Source organism: Pocillopora damicornis, chromosome 11 (genome assembly GCF_964200805.1).
Source record: "Pocillopora damicornis chromosome 11, jaPocDami1.2, whole genome shotgun sequence".
NCBI classification, from domain to species: Eukaryota; Metazoa; Cnidaria; class Anthozoa; order Scleractinia; family Pocilloporidae; genus Pocillopora; species Pocillopora damicornis.
The window spans coordinates 2411019-2429021 of NC_142680.1; the positions used below are offsets into that span (position 1 = coordinate 2411019).

The following is an 18003-nucleotide window of genomic DNA, read 5'->3' on the forward strand; positions in this document are numbered from 1 at the left end:
TGGTGGTCAATTTACGCTATCTAACCATCTTGTAATACCCCCCCCCCCCTCCCCCTCAACACAGCACCACAGTTTCTTCAGAAACTTCACTTCTTTAAAGATATCCATAGCCTGTAGGACAGGCGCAGTTTTTTGCATTTTTTTTAATAGAATTTTCACAGTTACTGATATTCTCTGACCAGGAGACCTGGCTTAGCAAGTTTCATTGAAAAAGTGAAGTGATAGAGGACACACATTCTAGTAAATGAAGTTGTTTTTTATTTTTATTTTTTTATTTTTTTTAATTGACTTCTTCACAACATTGCATTTACACCAAGATTTTTCAAAACACAACAAAATGTAAAAGAACATTCCTCAATGACTACTTTTTAGGAAAAGTAACTCATACACTAGTCCTAACCTATGACAGTAGTATGGGAAACATGTGTAACTACAGGTGAACAAGCCTTCAATAAATGAAATTAAAGCCCTTTAGGGAACACAAATAGTTTCTTTAACAACAATATTTCTCTCAAATTCTCCCTTCTGTGTAGAATATTCTGCAGCAGTTCCTTGCTGGAGAGACCTAACAGCTGAATAAACACACCAAACATGCTAATCTACAGTTCTTTATAACTATTGTTAACTATTTCTAGAATATCAAAGAATTAAGTTTTCACACAACATTCAGAAAAATAAATAATTTCAATTCGCCCTTTCACCTTCAAGAATGGCTAGCATCTAATTTTTCCTTAAAATATCACCCCCTGAATCAGACATTAAGATCATGAGAATTAAGGAAACAATCATGGTTAAACTAAATAATATCTTGATTGCCAAAAAATTCTCCTTTTTAGCACAAAAGGAAATCCATAGAGAACAGTAAGGAGAATATGCATTCTGATGTTAGGGTATAAAGGGTTAACCCTCTCACTCTTAGGGGGTGACAAATAAGTCATTTCTCCTAACCATGTCCATACTCATATCAATGAGACCTACAGTGAAAACAGCAATATTGGAGGATGTTATTTGATTTACCACAAAATTCTAAATAAATCTAAGACAGTAACAATAATTTAGATAATTGAAAAGAAAGGGTTATACAGATTCAAAAAGTTTTAGCACATTATAAATTGAAAATTACCAAAATAACCTCTTTACTGGTAATGTTTTATTGCAAAGGGTACACAAAAACACAATGTACAAAACAGCAATTTAATAAATCCTGATGAAAAACTCACAGAAACATTTGCAAGTTCTTTTAATTTTCAGTTTCATGTAATATTGTTCCACCTTTCCAGCATTCTCCTTTCAAACAAGGGAATCCCCCCATATCTTTGTGCAAAATTGTAGAAGCTGGTTATTAGCAATTCGATAATATACTTAAGGTACATTCCATATGAAGACACTTAATATCTATAACATAAAAATTATTTAGTAGTTAATTTACATTGATTTAATTAATTATTACCAGTCTGAACTTTGCAGTACATTCCAACAACTAACCCCTATCCAATATACCACTGTATTGCTTGTGAGATTTTCTTTGACATCATAAAGTTATTACTAACTATGAATTTTTAGAATCCTTAATAATCCTTAAATTTTTTAACCTGCCTCTATGATTTGTGTGTGTCTACAGTGTAACAAAAAAATACACATTGATTGACAGTTCCAGTAGATATCAATTCATACAGCCTGGCTACGATGTAACACTTTTTGCTGGATCACTGGCCAAATACACTCTCTGCAGCTTCTCTTATAACTTTGCCTCCATGTTTGATTTCTTCAGTTGTTAGCTGAATATTCAGTGTCACTCTGATGCTGCAAAAGAAAATAGTGATAAACACCTAAATTGATGAAAATGTCAGCAATACTAAAGCACATTCAGGAATCGTTTGGTACAATCATTGACTTTAGACCTTAAGAGGAAGGATGTCTGAACAATAAGCTCAAGATTTCTTAGCACAAGTGCAAATCAATTTCCATGCAGAGAATTACACGATGAAAAGTTGTATTGTCTTTAGTAAGTACAAATCTTCTATTTGCTCAAAACAGAAAGACAAGCACATGCTGTTATTGAGAGGGACATTGGGGGGGGGGGGTTTCTGAATACTGCAGTGCTGCAAAAAAAATCAGCAAATACCAGAATACTGCAAAAAGTAAAATGCCGAATGCCGCAACACTTCAATGAGGAACCTTATAGGGAGGAGCCCTACCTTGGAGGTGGCAGAAATTTTTCCTCATTTTTTAGATATCTTGCTACTGTAAGTGCCACACCATTCTTCAGAGCCTACAATTCATAACCAGAAACAAAGAAGTAACAATTTATTACTGAAAAGTCAAACAGTTACATTAAAAGCAATACAATAATATTCAAGACCTACTCACATAATCAACAACTTGTTTCAATTTCTCTTCATCTTCCTCAAATGTTTCAAATGGTTCCTGAAGTCTCAGGTGTAGAATTGGAGACCCCTCCGATCCTTCGCGTAGAAGTCCTTTGAGGCTAAAATGAAAAATGGTATTTAAAATACTTCATCAAAATTAAAGGAGAGTAAGTGCTGTTGAGGTGGCACACCTCTGCCAAGAATTTGATGGAGTGCTCCCCCCTCAGAAATTCTGCCACAGAGACACCAATCTTTCCTTTAATTTTTACCCTTTAACTCCTAAGATTAGATTGTTAATTCTCCCCTTTAGTTGCAACCCATTTTGTTGTACATCAGTTGCAAGAATTTGGGGTTAGATCAAGATAACAACTTCTACCTGATAAGTTTGAGTATTCTCCTCACCTGTTTGCTCAATAATGTATGAATACTATAGGGAGAAGTTACATGCTAATCACCTATCGGAGTTACTGGGTTAAATCAATAACCTTGTTAGTTTAGTCAAAACCTTATGATTACATGTGGAGTGCACATACTTTTCAAGTTCTCCATACAATAGTTTTGCTTTCTCTTTGAGTTCCTCAAACATTTCTAAATGACAAAATTAAGAAGCAGTTAATTAAGTTTGTTTGTGTATGATCAACCATTTTAAAAATTACACTTTCTAAGACAAACGTTCATTTGATTACTAACCTGGTTTTTCTTCTATGATATTTAACCCTTCAATTGCTGCTGAGGCCAACATAGGAGGGAGAGATGCAGAAAAACAGTAACCAGCACCAGACAGTCTCTGCAAGAATAGAAAAAAGTAAGAATTACAGTCTCAAAAAAAACATATGTTTCACAAGATTAAGACCAAAAAAATTCCCTGTGTTTCCAAGGACATAACCCTTGGATGGAGAATCACCAAGAGGTTAATCCCCTTACAGCCAGAACTTATCTGGCTTTCTTCTTATCCCTATACAACCTGACATCAACATGTATATTCCCCATACTGCTCTTTACATATTTCCTATGGTACCAACAATGATAATTTATTTGGAAATCAAGAGCTTCTTCAGTTAGTGATCATTTTCCCTATTCTCATGACCTTATTGTTTCATTCAGAAGTGTTGCTGTATGGAGAAATTATATCCCAGTTACTCCTAAGGGTTAAAGGGTTACAGAGAAAGAACCCCTTCCCTTAGAGAGGGTGCTTGTTCACTGCATACCATCCCTCAGTATTTCATCAGGTTGTATTCAGAGTTTGGCAGAAGCCAATATATTATTGGAATCAGTATTATATTATGTTTAATTTTTTTGAAGCCTGATTAACCCTGTAACTCCCATAAGTGACCTAGATAGAATTTCTCCTTAAAATATGAGTTCAATATCAAGCAGACAAGTGACGAGAATAAAGAAAAATATCTATTAGGGGATTATTGATTGATCCAATTCCAAATACTATAAATTAACGTCATAGGAATTGTATAACAGACACTATGGATAATTACTAAATAAGAGCTTGCATTTGAAATGGATAACAAATCCTGTATTGACTAGGTAAATAAACTTTACATTGCCATGGTCATGAAGCCTGGATTAGTCTTGTGCTAATTTTGATTTGAACCACTAAACCAAAGGTTTAGAGAGGTGCTTGGGAGTCCAGTGCTTATCACATAAGAAGCCAGATGTACCCATAATGAACAGTGTAGCACCTTGCTTGGCTACCATATCTCCCTCTTTGGACACTACTTTAGGGTGTGTAAAATGTAACAAATCATGACAAACCTGATGATCAACTACAAATGATGTTCCACAACAGAACCCTCCAATAGTTGCTAATGAGTTCTCCATTGAAACAGATATCATGTCGACATCTTTAATCTGAGGAGAAGGAAAGAATATGATGCAAAAAGGTTTCAGTTTTTATTTCAAATTTTACTTTTGTTGGTGGCAAGCTATTGCCACATTTCTTTGCTTGTTCATTTACCTCACTCTAGAAGAGAGAGGCCGTTTTATAAAAATACTGGAGTTTTGTCAATGCTTTCAGTCCTTCTCACTTAAGCTTCATCTAAGAGAGTTAGGAGCTTTTATAAAATTTGATACAAGAGGGTGTGGATAGTTAAGAATGACAAATTGGTAGTTTTGAGGGCCTGCTGGACTTCCTCTTCCTTGGGAGGTCTGAAGTCCCTTGGAAATTTTGAAGGTTTAAACTTTTACAGTTGCAATTTCCTGTACTTTCAACTAAGGTTAGGAATACAGTAATGTCTGTGTAAAAACTACAAGTGGGTAGCTCACTAGCTCATTACAAGCATTTGGATATACCTCATATTCCACTGCCTATGAAACTGCTGAAGACAGTAATACAAGATATGAATACAAGGAGAATGTATTGGACTGGTACAACACATGAGATTTACAAAATACCAAACTTACTGGAACATCAAAGTGCTCTGTCAATCCTCGACCAGCTTGCCCAAGAACCCCAAATGATGCACTTTCATCAATGATGAGACGAACTTTGTACTTATATTTCAATTCAATCTTAAGAAAGCAAAGGGAAATTGCTCTTTCATTAAGTAACTTAATATTGAAAAGAAAAGCTGGTTTTTACTACTTAGGGAGCAAATTAAGCAATAATTAAAACAATTTATATACTTTACATACTTGACAAAGTATTGCAATCATTCACAACCATGTTACTTACTATTTTTGGAAGTGGTGCAATGTCACCATAGTTGACAGAAATTCCCTCTATTACTAAAAATCTTCTTGTTACACTTGCTTTCTTGGGATTCTGTAAAAAAAAAATGTAAATAGCAAAAATAAGAGGTCATGATATTCCTCTTGTTTGGAGATATCAAAAATGAAAAAAACAACAACAAAAAATTGACTGATAAGAAAATGTATACAGAAATAAAGGAATAAAATATTTTACTGTATTGTACTTTGTCATCTTTCTCCTTCTGTTCATGTAAAAGCCTTTCAAGATCTTCCATGTCGTTATGCTCAAACCACATTATACGACTTCTGGAAGCCACCAGTCCTTTTTGAATTGCAAAAGATACTCCCTTGTCACTATAAGAAAAAAATTGGAAGATTCACATCAAGAAAGAAATTATTAAGTATCATTAACATTTGAGGATAATCTTCATCATATTTCAAACCTTGGAAAAATCAGCCACTGACAAAACTTGGAAAATTTAGAAAAAATTTAATATCAATAAACCACCTAACTATAGTTAAAAAGTTCTGAACACTAGCTAATATGACATTTTAGCTTATCAAAGTTTCTGTTTAAATTGCAGAAATCCATACCAACAATTCATGTAAAAAATATGAAAAAAAATCACTTCAAAAGTATTAATATGTTATCAGTGATCTCACCAGAAAATAACATCCCCTCTTTTGGAGTATGCAGGAATCACACTTGCTATTGTAGAAAATCCATAGGCATATAGGATAGCCTCTTCAGTTCCCATGAATTTGGCTAGTCTTTCCTCTAACTCCAGATGTACATCTGCAACATATGAAACATGGCTTTTATCCTTTTACAGACTCCCATTATTGATTCATATATAACTTCTCCTTATAGCATCCACACACTATCTAGCAAACTAGAAATGAGAATACTTAAACTTATCAGACAGAAGTTATCTTGATCTAACACCAAATTCTTGTACCTGATTTCAGAGGAAATGTGTAGAAGCTAGTTGGGAGAATTGACTTCTTACCTATTGTCCCATAAAAACCACGGGGACCACAGGAACCTACACCATATTGATGTAAACTTTTAATGGCTGTGTCCTGAAAGATATTGTAAGTATTGAAGGTAATTTTAACATAAGTGAAGAGTAAACAGTTCTTCTTTGATTCTAAGGAGCCTATCTAGTGAAAATGAGAACCACTGAATTACCTCTATCTTTTCATTTCCCACAAAGCCAAGAAAATTAAATGTTGCAAAGTTTAGACACTCTTTGTCATCTATATTCAAAGTATGACCTGGTTTCCTGATGCAAAAAAGACAAAAAAAAAAGAAAATTCATTTAATTAAAACAAAGAGACCTTTCAATCGACACATGGTGTCATAAAGGTGTTCAACAGCCATTAGAAAAAAATTAATTAATTTATCTATAAAAATTAAGAAAATGGAGCCATAATAATTCATTTACAAAGACTTTGGGAGAGGTATCTTTTTGTTGTAAAGAAAAATAAAAAGAAGTATTTCATGCATACCCCTGTACCACTTTGGGAGTGAGTGTATCTAATTCGTATGTTGGTGTTGCTGGTACTAACGGTTCTGGCTGCCACTCTTCAATCAGTTCCTCCTCTTCCTAGTTACAGTGAAAACAGATAATGTGAGATTTTTTAGACCACAGACTCATAAATTCAAAGTTCTCTAACCAGTGTAACAGTTTTTTTTTCTTTTTAAAGCCTGTTGTAACATTTACAGTGACATCTGAATTTAGTTAACTTTCACTGCAGATAACTCATCTTAGAATCAAACAAAAAGTTTGCTGTTTCCAGGAAACAGAGAGTTAATTAATGAATGCTAGTTCATCTTTTAACACTTCACACCTGCACATTGATATTCATATTTTCCACACAACGGTTATCTTTACATTTCCTGTGGTACTGACCAGGAGAATTTGTTTGACTATCTCAACCTTCTTTAGTTTACAATGATTTTCCTTATTCTCATGACCTCAGTGTTTGATTCAGCAACGATGCTTTAAGGAGAAATTAGATCCCCGTCACTCTTAAGAGATAAAGCGTTAAATGGCCTATTATTCTTTAAGTTTTCCTAAACCTCAATTACATTCATTTATACCGATCTTACCTTCTCAGTGAGTTCAATCTTCTGTTCCCTGAATCTAAAGGTCTTGCTGGTTATCAGTCTAACGATCCAAATCACCAAGACAGCTTCGAAAAGAACATGATAGAAGGGCACCTATCCAAGTTTAAATTAAAAATGTTTTCACCTCTAACCGACATAGGTTATGTCATGTTTACGTGCCAAGCTTTGGAAAACAGGGTTTGAAAATGTACGACTTCCAATAGCTATCCATGGTTAACAAATAGTAACTGACCTTTGTGTAATATTCTAAGATCTCTATTCCTTGTGTGAGATAAATCGTAAAATAAGAAAGCTGCAAATAGGTAGAACTTGTAGATCCCTCAGTAGCACATTGTTGTTCAACCCGGGCCATTTTGGATTTTATTTTAGATACGCCCAGACTTGAAAGGATCTGGAGACGACACGTGTTCAGTCTCCCTCGAGCAAATGTGCAAGACGTAACGCGAACTTCGAAAGCGTCCACCAACAACATCATGTCTTCCAAACTTAAAATGAGTAACGGCGACTGGGTCTGCACCGATAAGCGGTAATTTCTACGTGAAAGAGTTGAAATATCTTCATTATTTCTTCATGTTTCTTCTTTTATTCCTTTTTCAGATGCGGCAATGTGAATTTTGCCCGACGTACTTCCTGCAACCGTTGTGGAAAAGGTGAGAGCATGCCCTTTGCCACGTTTCTCCACTTTAGCGAACAACGTTATGTTGGTACTGTAACAGATTTAGTAGCCCATTCTTGTGTCAAAAGCGATTTGAAAATTTTTCGAAATTGTTTATTATTCCGTATTTCCTTTAATTTATGTTATAAATCGTCAGCTGTTTAGGAATTAAGTTCATTGTTTCAATGTGCACGTTAGCTGATCATAATTGTAAAATTGTAAGATGAAACTTTGCCTGATTGAAATGAGCTTCTAGAGCAAAGTGAGACCTAATTAATTTTGTAATCTTTGGAAAAGATCATCCTTTGATCTTTTGTCCATAGTTTGACCTCCATCGATTTTTGAATCTGTTATGCTAGATAACTATTGTTTCGCTCAAACTCCACTGTCAAGTGATCTCATTAACCTTTTTAGTTAAAGGTTATTTTTGGTAGAAAAGGTGGTGGTTATTCATCGTGGTGAATAATAATAAAAGCTAAGTTTCCGTTTGTCTCACGATGTAGTCACGTGTGATGTAGAACGCGACGTTTCGATGCATACTGCTAGTCTTCTTCAGCCAATGAGGTCGACTGGTCATGCGTGATCTTATAAAGCATGATGCTCTGCTGTGATTAGTTGTTTTTCAACAGTTCTGATTGGTGCATTTTGATCCTTGCTGATCACCCAGTGATTTGCTCCCTCGGCAGTCTGCTGTCACACAGCTCTCCTGTTGTTGTGTTTTTTGATCATGGGCATCAATGCTTCTGGAATTTCTATTCCACTATCCCTGTTGATGTTGTTAGGGTGGAGTCTTATGTGAATTGCCTCATTGACCCTATGTGTGTAGTAATAAGGGTCATGACTTTACTTTGTTCCAGAGTGGCTTGTGTCCGGTGTTGTGGGCATGCTCTGAATCAGCAGAGGTCTCGGCACAGGCCGAGGCGAATGTCTCAATCATGCTCCTTAATTCTGTCTTGCATAGGTCTTCCAGTCTCTCCTACGTATACCTTGCCACATTCACAGGGAATCCTGTAAACTACACCATCTTGTTTAGCCGGGTCGACAGTGGCTAAACAAGATGGCATAGTTTACAGGATTCACATAAGACTGAAGAAGACTAGCAGTATGCATTCAAAACGTCTTGATCTACATCACACGTGACTACATCATGAGACAAATGGAAAACTTAGCTTTTAGGGTTATTTTTGGTCAGTTATTATGGCATGCTATGATTATCAAACTTTTTCAGAAAAAAAATGACGATCATGTTCCTTTAGTAGGCATATGGCTCTTCAGGGTTACACATTTGATAAAACACAATGTGATTATGGTGCTTTGCATTTTATAATTTACTTTTCACTTTTTAAGAAAAGGGAAACATTGACAAAATAAAGCTTACTGGAGCAGAAATTGGGAAACAAGCCGCAGCAAAAAGTAGAGGATTGTTTAGTGCTGATGACTGGATGTGTTCCAAGTATGTCTTCACTGCAATTTGAAATGTGTAATGTCTACAGTAGACCCTCAACTTAGGCAGATGCCTCCTTTCCCATCTCCACCCCTCCCTCCAAAACTAGTGAGAGAAGCAGCAGATATGCTTGCTTAACTATGAACCAAAAGCACCAGGTTTCCAGGCCTGGTTGGATTCAGCGTCTTTTATTCTTAGCTGGACACTTGATCTTCTCTGCTCCTCTCCAGCCAGAAGTATGAATAGGAACAGAAAATTTTCATGGTATTGTTGTTAATTTCATGTTGGTGGAAGGGTTCCTTATTTTCCATTAATTAACTTGTTATGAAATAAATTTTTTTTTGCCTTTAGATGTGGTAATGTAAACTGGGCTCGAAGAAATGATTGTAACATGTGTGGACATCCTAAATTTGCTAAAGCTGAAGTTAGGACAGGTGATTGAATTTTGTTCTTTTTCTTTCTTCTAGTGTTTTCCAAAATCATGAATCATCTTAAGTTACAACTAAGCATTCTTTTATGTTTGATTTAGCCTAGCAAGGGTTTCGATAAAAGCTAGTTACGGGTGGTCTAAAACTGCCTATAAGACCTCTCACTGCTACATGTTTAGGATCTGAGGAGACTTGTGTGTTTGGGTTTTTGCTGCCTTTCTGGTTTCTGCTGAAAAATGCCATTGAAATCCCCTCCACGATCTGATTATTAATTCTCAAATTTATCAAATTTCTTTTTAAATTAGTTATGAGAATTTGCTGATAGATCAAGACAACAACTTCTACCCGATAAGTTTGAGCCCCCTCATTACCTGTCTGTTGGATAAGTTATGAATTTTATTGGGAGAAGTTACATATTAATCACTTTTTTATCTTTCTTTGCTTATGTTCGTAGGATATGGTGGTGGTTTCAATGAACGTGAAGGGGTAGAGTACATCCAAAGAGAAGATTCTGATGATGAATTTGATGAGGTATTTAAAAATCTAGGATAAAATATGCAACACTGAGCATTTTACTTTTTTTCTAAATGATAATTTTGTTACATAGATTAATTATTATTGTTTTTACTTCTTAACATATTGTTACCTGTAATCTCATCATTGTTATTTCTTTGTGTTATTCAACTTAATGAGATAAGCTCTTGAAAACTGGATGTTTGACAAGTACAATTTTTTTTTTCATTAATAATCTTTATTTCTGTTTGGCAGTTTGGTAGAAAAAAGAAAGGAAAGCAGGGTGCTTCTCAAGCAGTTGTTGAACAGGTATATTCCGCATTGTCAGTCAAAGTTTAACATTAAAAAAATTACGAGTTAAACAGATCAAAAGCTTTTCAGCATACATTGTCCTTAATATTAACCTCTAAAACCTAACATCAGTATTTTTACTCTCTTTACTGTTTTCTGTATATTTCTAAGCAGGCTGAGAAGGAAAATTTATTTACAATCAAAAGCTTCTTTAGTTGGTGATCCTTTCCTTTATTCTCATGACCTTAATGGTCAGGGTTGGTTACATAAGGTGAAGCTGCTTTAATAGATTCTTATCACTCTTAGCGGTCAAAGGTTTGAGTCAAAGAAATTGGGATTGTGAAGGACATTGAGCTAGCATGCAAAGTATTTAATCACAGGATCAAACACTGGTAAAAAAAAACTTTCTATAGGTGTATCATATTTCCCCTGTGAGCTGAGTCATAAGAGCTGTGTAGTAAAACTGAGTATTTTCATGACAGAAACCGAAAACAGAAGAACCTAACAACAAAGGGGAGGAAGATGATTATTACAATGATGATGATGATGATGATGATGATGATGATGAAGAAGGCGACCTGTCAAAATATAACTTGGATGATGAGGTAGCACAAATTGTAACTTGTAGAGAGAGATAATTCATGTCTAGAAAGTGAAGTTAATGTGGTAATCATTGTCATAGCCTTCAAAATTCTCTGCATTATAATCACTCAGTAATGACAGCTATCCTTCACATTTTACACAGAATTCAATTAAAAATAAGTGTGTATTTTCCCAAAAAAGGCGCTGTCTCAGAAAAGATTATATAGATGAAAGCAAACAGAAAATCACTATTAATAGTGTTGAATCTTTTTGTTACTGAGTTTTGGTTTTTAATCAAAGTTTGCTCTTTTCCTTATCAGGATGATGATGATGAAGATGGTGACTTGTCCAAGTACCAACTTGATGATGATTCAGACAATGAAAACAAGGATAAGGGCCGGTAAACTCCTCCCCCCTGTCTGCCCCACCAATTCTTGATTATTCAGGTGGGGTCAGGCACTCTGCCAATTCTGTCATAGTTCATTTAAAAAAAATTTCTTTTTGTGATATTATTATAGGTGATAATATTATATTTGTGCATATTAAAGATTCTCCCCAGATTGAATCTTACTGTGCAAGCAAAGTCAAGCAAAGATAATATATATATAAATTGATTCATTCCCCCCCCCCTCCCCATGTCTGACAGTCTTAAAGAGGAAAGAAAGTACCTTATCATTACTGTTGTTTTGCTATGTTGTTAAATCCATGTGGTTGATTTATGTAAAATTTTTCAACAATTGCAAAATTGTCACAAACAGATACAATTTAGGAGAACAACTAAATGTGAAACAAAATAAATAATCATCAGGATGAAGGTAGATACCAGTTTTAGAGGTCACATTATTTCCCCTTCTCAGGTTTTGGAAGAAAAAAGCTTTCCAAAACATGCCAGCAACTCTATGATTTGGCTCTGTTTTTTTCCAAATTACCCCCCCCCCCCCCCCCTGCAAGAGTGACTGCTTTGATTTGATTACTTTTGATTGTTAGTTTTTAATACTGGTTGTCATCAGTTTTTAATATTTAGTTTATTTTAATTATTGAAATCAGTTTTCCTTTACTTTAATAATTGATTGCCATCACTAACTCTCTAATATGTTTAAACAGAATGTCAGCTGAAGTGAAAGAAAATTGTTGAAAAGATGAATTTCTCAAGAGACTTTATAAGCTGTAGGTTATTGTTGATGACGTTAAATCTAATTTCATCTGTTTTTAAAATGCCTATTCTTCAGGCGTTCAAGATCAAAGTCAGGTTCTCCTCCCAGTAAGAGAAAGCGGCGTAGTGGAAGTAGTAGTTCGTCTTCCTCCTCATCAAGATCTAGGTCGAGAAGTAGCTCTTCACGATCTCGTAGTCGTTCAAGGTCTCGTTCTAAGAGCTCCAGTTCAAGATCAAGGTCTCATTCACGCTCAGGATCTCCCAAACAAAGTCCAAGGGAGAGGAGGTTTGGTATTTGTGTTATGATCAGGATTGAATGTCTTACATGATTGAATTATCTATGCAGTTACCCAGTTTGATCATAAATTTGATGCATTTAGGGATGGGTTGCCGATGCAGTTAGCCAGTTTGATCATAAATTTGATGCATTTAGGGATGGGTTGCCAAAGCTTTTTTCCTTGTGAATATGCAAAGTGTGGGAATGAGTTATGTGAAGATTTGATTAGCAAATTTTCTTGGAGGAGCATACATCTTAGTAGAGATGGCGCATCAATGTTTTTATTTTATCATTCAGAATACTAAACCACTGCCTAACCAGACTCTCTTTAGTTGATAGAAGCTCAATTTTATTTCTTGGAATCACAGGATTATTGAATTTTAGTACAATCAATGTTCATTCTTATATGTTATAATTCTTATTTGTCCACAAGTTCACCTTAGTGTTACTCTGATTTTGTTTTTCCATCACAATTTTTTTTTAAACTAATCTTTTTTTTAGAAGGGATGGTGCTGTACTGTTTGAAAAATTATTTTTCCCCCTTTTTTTAGTGTAAAAATTTTTATTTTCAGCCCAATGGTAATCTTTCCTGGATCAAAATAGTTGGGTTTAGTTCTAAAAGCTGATAGTGGACTTCTGTTTGACCCAAATCTAAATTTCACTTTGACCCCTCTTATGTGGCCAAGATCTGACACTCATTTCAAAGGTTATTGTAGTCTTTTTGATGGCATGTAACTTTTTATCACTGTGTACCCTTCATTATGTATTCAACATTTTTTTCCTCAGCAGAAAGTCCAGATCCCGATCCAGATCAAGATCTAGGTCCAAATCTCATTGAGGTGTGACCAGGAAAGATAGAAACTGCTGTTGTAGGTCGAGTAAGTGAAAGGCTGCAGAGATAATACATGCTAACTGTGGACATCTCAAGTTAGATGGTTCATTTCACGTAATGGATTAGTATGTGGTTAACCTACAAGCTTGGAGTCTTGTTTGTGATATCTAAGAGAGTAGCACTTGTTTTACATGAGGTAGTGCCCAGAACATGGTGGAAAGTAATCAGTGAACTAAGATCTAATTTTTAATTCTCCCTTCCATCTGCTACATGTTTCCTTGTAAATTAATTATAAGAATTTGTTGTTATGTCAAGATAACAACCTCTCCCTGATTAGTTTGAGTATTCCTATTTTCTGTTTGCAGGCTAAGTTATGGATATTACTTGGCAACACAAAGATACAAAATTTCTCCTTGAGTGTTGAAAAATATTGCCTACTCATGAAATATTTTTCAACAGGAGAAGAGAAATTTTGTATCTCTAAGCAGCCATGTAATATTCTACTTATCACATAAACACCAATGAAATACTAAATCATTTCACTTTAATGTATATTTTTTTTCAAAGTAGAACATGTCACTACTAAAAAGTGGAAGGAGTGTATGGCCTCTAAAGGGTGAAAGAAATATAAATTACATTTCTGTTACAATGTAATAAAGGGTTTTTATCCTAAAATACATGTAATTCGGATCTTCTCCAATATGACAAAGGCCCAGTTGTCAAAGGTGCTGCTGTGACAGATGCAATTTTTATGTTACCATAGCAACATTGACCTTTTTAACTCGTGAATTGCTCGTATGCGCAAGAGTGAGTTGTAGATACACTGTGGGGAGTGGCACTCGCTCGCTCACTCGATTAGTCGATTCCTGTAAACTTTTTTCAATTTTAGGCTTTTGAGTGCATTTGATAGTTTTTGGTGAGCAATAAACAAACAAAATGGCGACCTTTGTTGCTAAGAATAGTGGTGGGGTGACAAAGAAGCCAATGATAATCTTAAAGAGTGTTTTTTTTTTGTTTTAGTTTCAACAAGCGGCGCCAGCAACTGGCAGGCATGCAAGGATTCACACTGAAATAACAGAACAACCTTCGTTTTTCATAAAATTGTAATTTACCATCCTTGAACTTGAAAACAATCCGAAGATTCATTGAGAATATCACTTACTGTGAAGCACTCGGAGCTTACAGATGTTCAAAAGCTTTTTCTGTTACAGCATGAGATTGAGGACAAAATCGATCATTACATTTCATATCCTGTTTTTCCTGTGTGAAGCAACAGAAGATGCTGGCGACTAACGAAATTACAAGTTAACTCAAAAATCAAATAACACCTTTACAAACAATTTTAGCTACCCATTTTCAGTTAATTTTTAAAGAACAATTTTCTTTTAAGTTTCAAGACAATTTGAAGATTCAAAATACATATTACATACTAAAATGTGAAAGTTATACACCACAAAATTGATAAATATATGGGCGAATAGGCCTGAAATGAAATTCTATCTTGTTATTGATTACACGTTGCCTAGCACGTGACTAAACCCAGGCAGAGATCCAAAATGATGGTGGCAGTCTTGGGTAGGTATATCACTCAAAACTCGTTCCTGTTTGTCTCATTTGATAAAGAGGGAATCGTTAATGTTTTCATTAAGACCGTATTGCCTTGATTTTCTAATATTTACAATGATAGACAGTAAATTTCGCTTTTCACCCACATTTACTTCCAACCTTTTCTTTTGAACCAGAAACAGAAATGATATACGTTTAAAACACATGATATCATCAACCCTTATCAAATGCAATAGCATGATCATTTCAATTGTAATGCCTTCTTATCCCAACGTTACTTTGTTTCTTTGCTACATAAGCGAACACTGAACTACTGCTCGTACTCTAGATATGATGTTCAACCACAAAATTCCCTAAACCAGATAACATTAAACATAATCCAAAAAATAATGTGTCAATTCACAAGTTTGCTCACAGAGCACTTTGATTTTATGTATGAGGATAATGTGTTAACTTCATGTATGAAGGTATCATGTTTTTACGCAAAAGCTCACTTGGTATTTCATTGGTGTTTATATAAGAAATGTTAATCACTCTGGGGAGCTAATGGGTTAAGCAGAGATATAATTGAGACACAGATGACAACCGTCCAAAAAGCATAGCTTCCTGTAGCATATGGATATCAGTCAATCAACTGCAATGTTCTTGTGGCATTTTCCAATAATTTATATTGAAAATAAATCTGATATCCATGGGATGGGAGCACCTGACAGCAGCTCAAAAATCTTTGTGTTTAATTGGTTTCCTGGTATCCTTGCATTTTTTTAATATCCATATACATTACTAAATGTGTGTACAGTTAATATGCCACATCTTTCAGCCATAGTAGATTTAAGAGAAAACTAGCTCCTCATTAAAATCCCTGACAAAAGGCATTCTAAGTCCTTACTTCTTTGTCAATGCAATGGTAGTTGTTCCTCTAACCTCGTTTCCTGTTCATATTTATCCATGGAAATTTGGTTGCTTGTTGTAGCCTCAATTCATGACACTTGTTTACCGCAATGGTTTTGATAATGTATAGTGGAGAAAATATTCACGAAACTTTTGAGAGCAATTTGTATTTACTAGTTTTGTTGAAAAAAATAAAAAAATTTAATTTTAAATTTACATATTAAGCTCAGTTAAGCATGCATTCTGATTGGTTCTCACTTATGATCTATTGGAGGACAGATGTATAGATGATGTCATCATTACAATTTTTTTTTTCCTTTATTATAAAACAAATAGATTCCAAGTTGCTGTGTAAATTTTAGTCTACAGTGATAATGAAGGTTCATACTTTCCCTTGAATAATTCTTGCTTCTAATTCTATTACTCCTTGTTTTATGGAGTGGGTTCAAGGGTTTTGTGAATCTAGCTAACGTAACCTTTTCACTCCCAGATCTCATCAGTAATTCTCCTTCATTCGTATGATGCAAGTTCTGAGAATTTGGTATTGGATTAAACAATAGTCACCAAATTGATATCTTTCCTCATCTCTTATATGCCTGATAACAAATTGTTAATGAAAGGAGAAATTCTGTCTTGGTCATTCATGGGAGTTAATGAAAATTTGGGGGTTAACAGACCCTTGGGGGGACCTTGCAAACTTTAAAATGTGGACCACTTCCAAGTTCCCCTATCAATTGGAATGTATTGGTCATTTCTATATAGGAAAGTGTTATAAGAATTTAGAATTTAGTCAGCATAATTGTCTGGATTGCTTACTAATGAAAACTTATCTTGGATGAAATAAATTAAATGGAATTGCATCTAACAAAATTTCACTTCACAAGTTTGTTTTTAGGGATGTGAAACGCTGAAACCAAGAGTTTACATGCAAGCAAGTAGCCTGGAATTTGACTCGAGTTCTTTTGCACAAAATGAAGCTAGTGTCCTGACTTTTTTTAAGAAAAGATGCACATTCCAAGTGATATTGAAATAAACATCACAAACAACATTGGCCCAGTTTAATTGTTCTTATCTTTGGTTACGTAATTTCTCCTCGTACAATTCTCCTTTCAAAACACTCATTTATGGTCAATCCTTACACCTTCACAACATGTTCAGAATGCATATTCTCTAATCCATTTGTGACATAGTACTAACGTGGAGAATGTCCAACAATCAAGCTTCTTGAGTTGGCAATGACCTCCTTCACACTTGCAAACTTAATTTTTTTTCCAGTCGGGATGCTTAAATAAAATTAACTGCTTGTCACTCTTGAAGGATTAAGCATCGACAAGTGCTACGAAAGTTTTAATAGGAAAATTCTCAAGGGAACAAGTTTGAAAGTAGAATTCGTGGATCGGTTTCATACTTGTAGTATATAGGTTTGTACATTTCAATCCTCAAAGAAAAGCTGCACTCAATTTAAAATTACATTTTCCATTTCTGAGAACTGATCTTGTCATCGAGTACGCAAGGTAGAGTGGTTGGCGACGAGAATCTTTGCACAATTACCACAATTTTCAATCTAGTTTGACTTAAGTGAGACTTGGGGTATGAGAGAAAATTCTGAATGGATTCTTTGTTGTTTACTTAAAAAGAAAAGAAAAAGAGATGAATTGGTCGCTCACGAGTCAATCATTAACTTCATCAAATCTGGTGGCTCCTAAGGGAGCCGTTTGTTCTGTGTTCGTAGATTACAGCGTGGTCTAACCGCCAAATCCGTAGAGAGTGCGGCCTTGTCTCTTCAGAGCGTACACCACATCCATGGCTGTCACAGTCTTTCTCTTGGCGTGCTCAGTATATGTCACGGCATCACGGATCACGTTCTCAAGGAAAACTTTGAGAACACCTCGAGTCTCCTCGTAGATCAGGCCAGAGATTCGCTTGACACCGCCACGGCGAGCAAGACGACGGATCGCAGGCTTAGTGATACCTTGGATGTTATCTCGAAGGATCTTTCGGTGACGCTTAGCACCTCCTTTTCCCAGCCCTTTACCTCCTTTACCACGACCAGACATATTGCTATTCCAATGTGAACTAAACTTTGAAGTAAGAGTAATAGAGAGAATGTGAGAAGTGTGCAGTATAAATACAATTAATGCGGACGCCGAAGTAAACGTCATGCA

General features: G+C 35.2%; 3 protein-coding genes across 7 annotated transcripts; 1 reads left to right on the forward strand and 2 right to left on the reverse strand.

The window, feature by feature from the left end:
* Positions 1-235: 235 nt before the first annotated feature.
* Positions 236-7594, reverse strand: LOC113682907 (serine palmitoyltransferase 1). Its single transcript, XM_027200086.2, has 15 exons — positions 7439-7594; positions 7189-7299; positions 6585-6682; positions 6265-6358; positions 6083-6155; positions 5736-5868; positions 5297-5426; positions 5056-5145; positions 4785-4892; positions 4137-4232; positions 3060-3156; positions 2903-2957; positions 2371-2488; positions 2199-2272; positions 236-1803 (listed from the first exon to the last, which is right to left on the reverse strand). The coding sequence occupies exons 1-15, from the start codon at positions 7556-7558 to the stop codon at positions 1707-1709; spliced, it is 1494 nt and encodes a 497-aa protein (XP_027055887.2). The 5' UTR covers positions 7559-7594; the 3' UTR covers positions 236-1706.
* Positions 7595-7598: 4 nt separating this feature from the next.
* On the forward strand, positions 7599-16886 carry LOC113682911 (uncharacterized). 5 transcript variants are annotated; one of them, XM_027200094.2, is made up of 11 exons: positions 7599-7732; positions 7804-7856; positions 9209-9314; positions 9657-9739; positions 10188-10264; positions 10502-10555; positions 11020-11142; positions 11440-11519; positions 12349-12558; positions 13336-13427; positions 16723-16886. In XM_027200094.2, the coding sequence occupies exons 1-10, from the start codon at positions 7680-7682 to the stop codon at positions 13385-13387; spliced, it is 891 nt and encodes a 296-aa protein (XP_027055895.2). In that variant the 5' UTR covers positions 7599-7679; the 3' UTR covers positions 13388-13427; positions 16723-16886. The 5 variants fall into 5 exon arrangements, with proteins under 5 accessions (XP_027055895.2, XP_089043193.1, XP_089043192.1 ...); XM_089187067.1 differs by having other exon boundaries at positions 7608-7732; positions 13339-13427; XM_089187066.1 differs by lacking the exon at positions 16723-16886 and adding an exon at positions 14402-14514 and having other exon boundaries at positions 7608-7732.
* Positions 16863-17981, reverse strand: LOC113682912 (histone H4). The gene has a single exon (XM_027200097.2). The coding sequence runs from the start codon at positions 17893-17895 to the stop codon at positions 17584-17586; it is 312 nt and encodes a 103-aa protein (XP_027055898.1). The 5' UTR covers positions 17896-17981; the 3' UTR covers positions 16863-17583.
* Between the last annotated feature and the right edge of the window lie 22 nt (positions 17982-18003).

Coding starts and splice junctions, on each gene's coding strand:
- LOC113682911 (XM_027200094.2), top strand. CDS start 7,680: ATGTCTTCCAAACTTAAAATGAGTAACGGCGACTGGGTCTGCACCGAT. Junction 7,733..7,803: donor TGGGTCTGCACCGATAAGCG/GTAATTTCTACG, acceptor TTCCTTTTTCAG/ATGCGGCAATGTGAATTTTG. Junction 11,143..11,439: donor AATATAACTTGGATGATGAG/GTAGCACAAATT, acceptor TTTCCTTATCAG/GATGATGATGATGAAGATGG.
- LOC113682907 (XM_027200086.2), bottom strand. CDS start 7,558: ATGGCCCGGGTTGAACAACAATGTGCTACTGAGGGATCTACAAGTTCT. Junction 5,146..5,296: donor AGAAGGAGAAAGATGACAAA/GTACAATACAGT, acceptor TTTTTTTTACAG/AATCCCAAGAAAGCAAGTGT. Junction 2,958..3,059: donor TATCATAGAAGAAAAACCAG/GTTAGTAATCAA, acceptor TTTGTCATTTAG/AAATGTTTGAGGAACTCAAA.
- LOC113682912 (XM_027200097.2), bottom strand. CDS start 17,895: ATGTCTGGTCGTGGTAAAGGAGGTAAAGGGCTGGGAAAAGGAGGTGCT.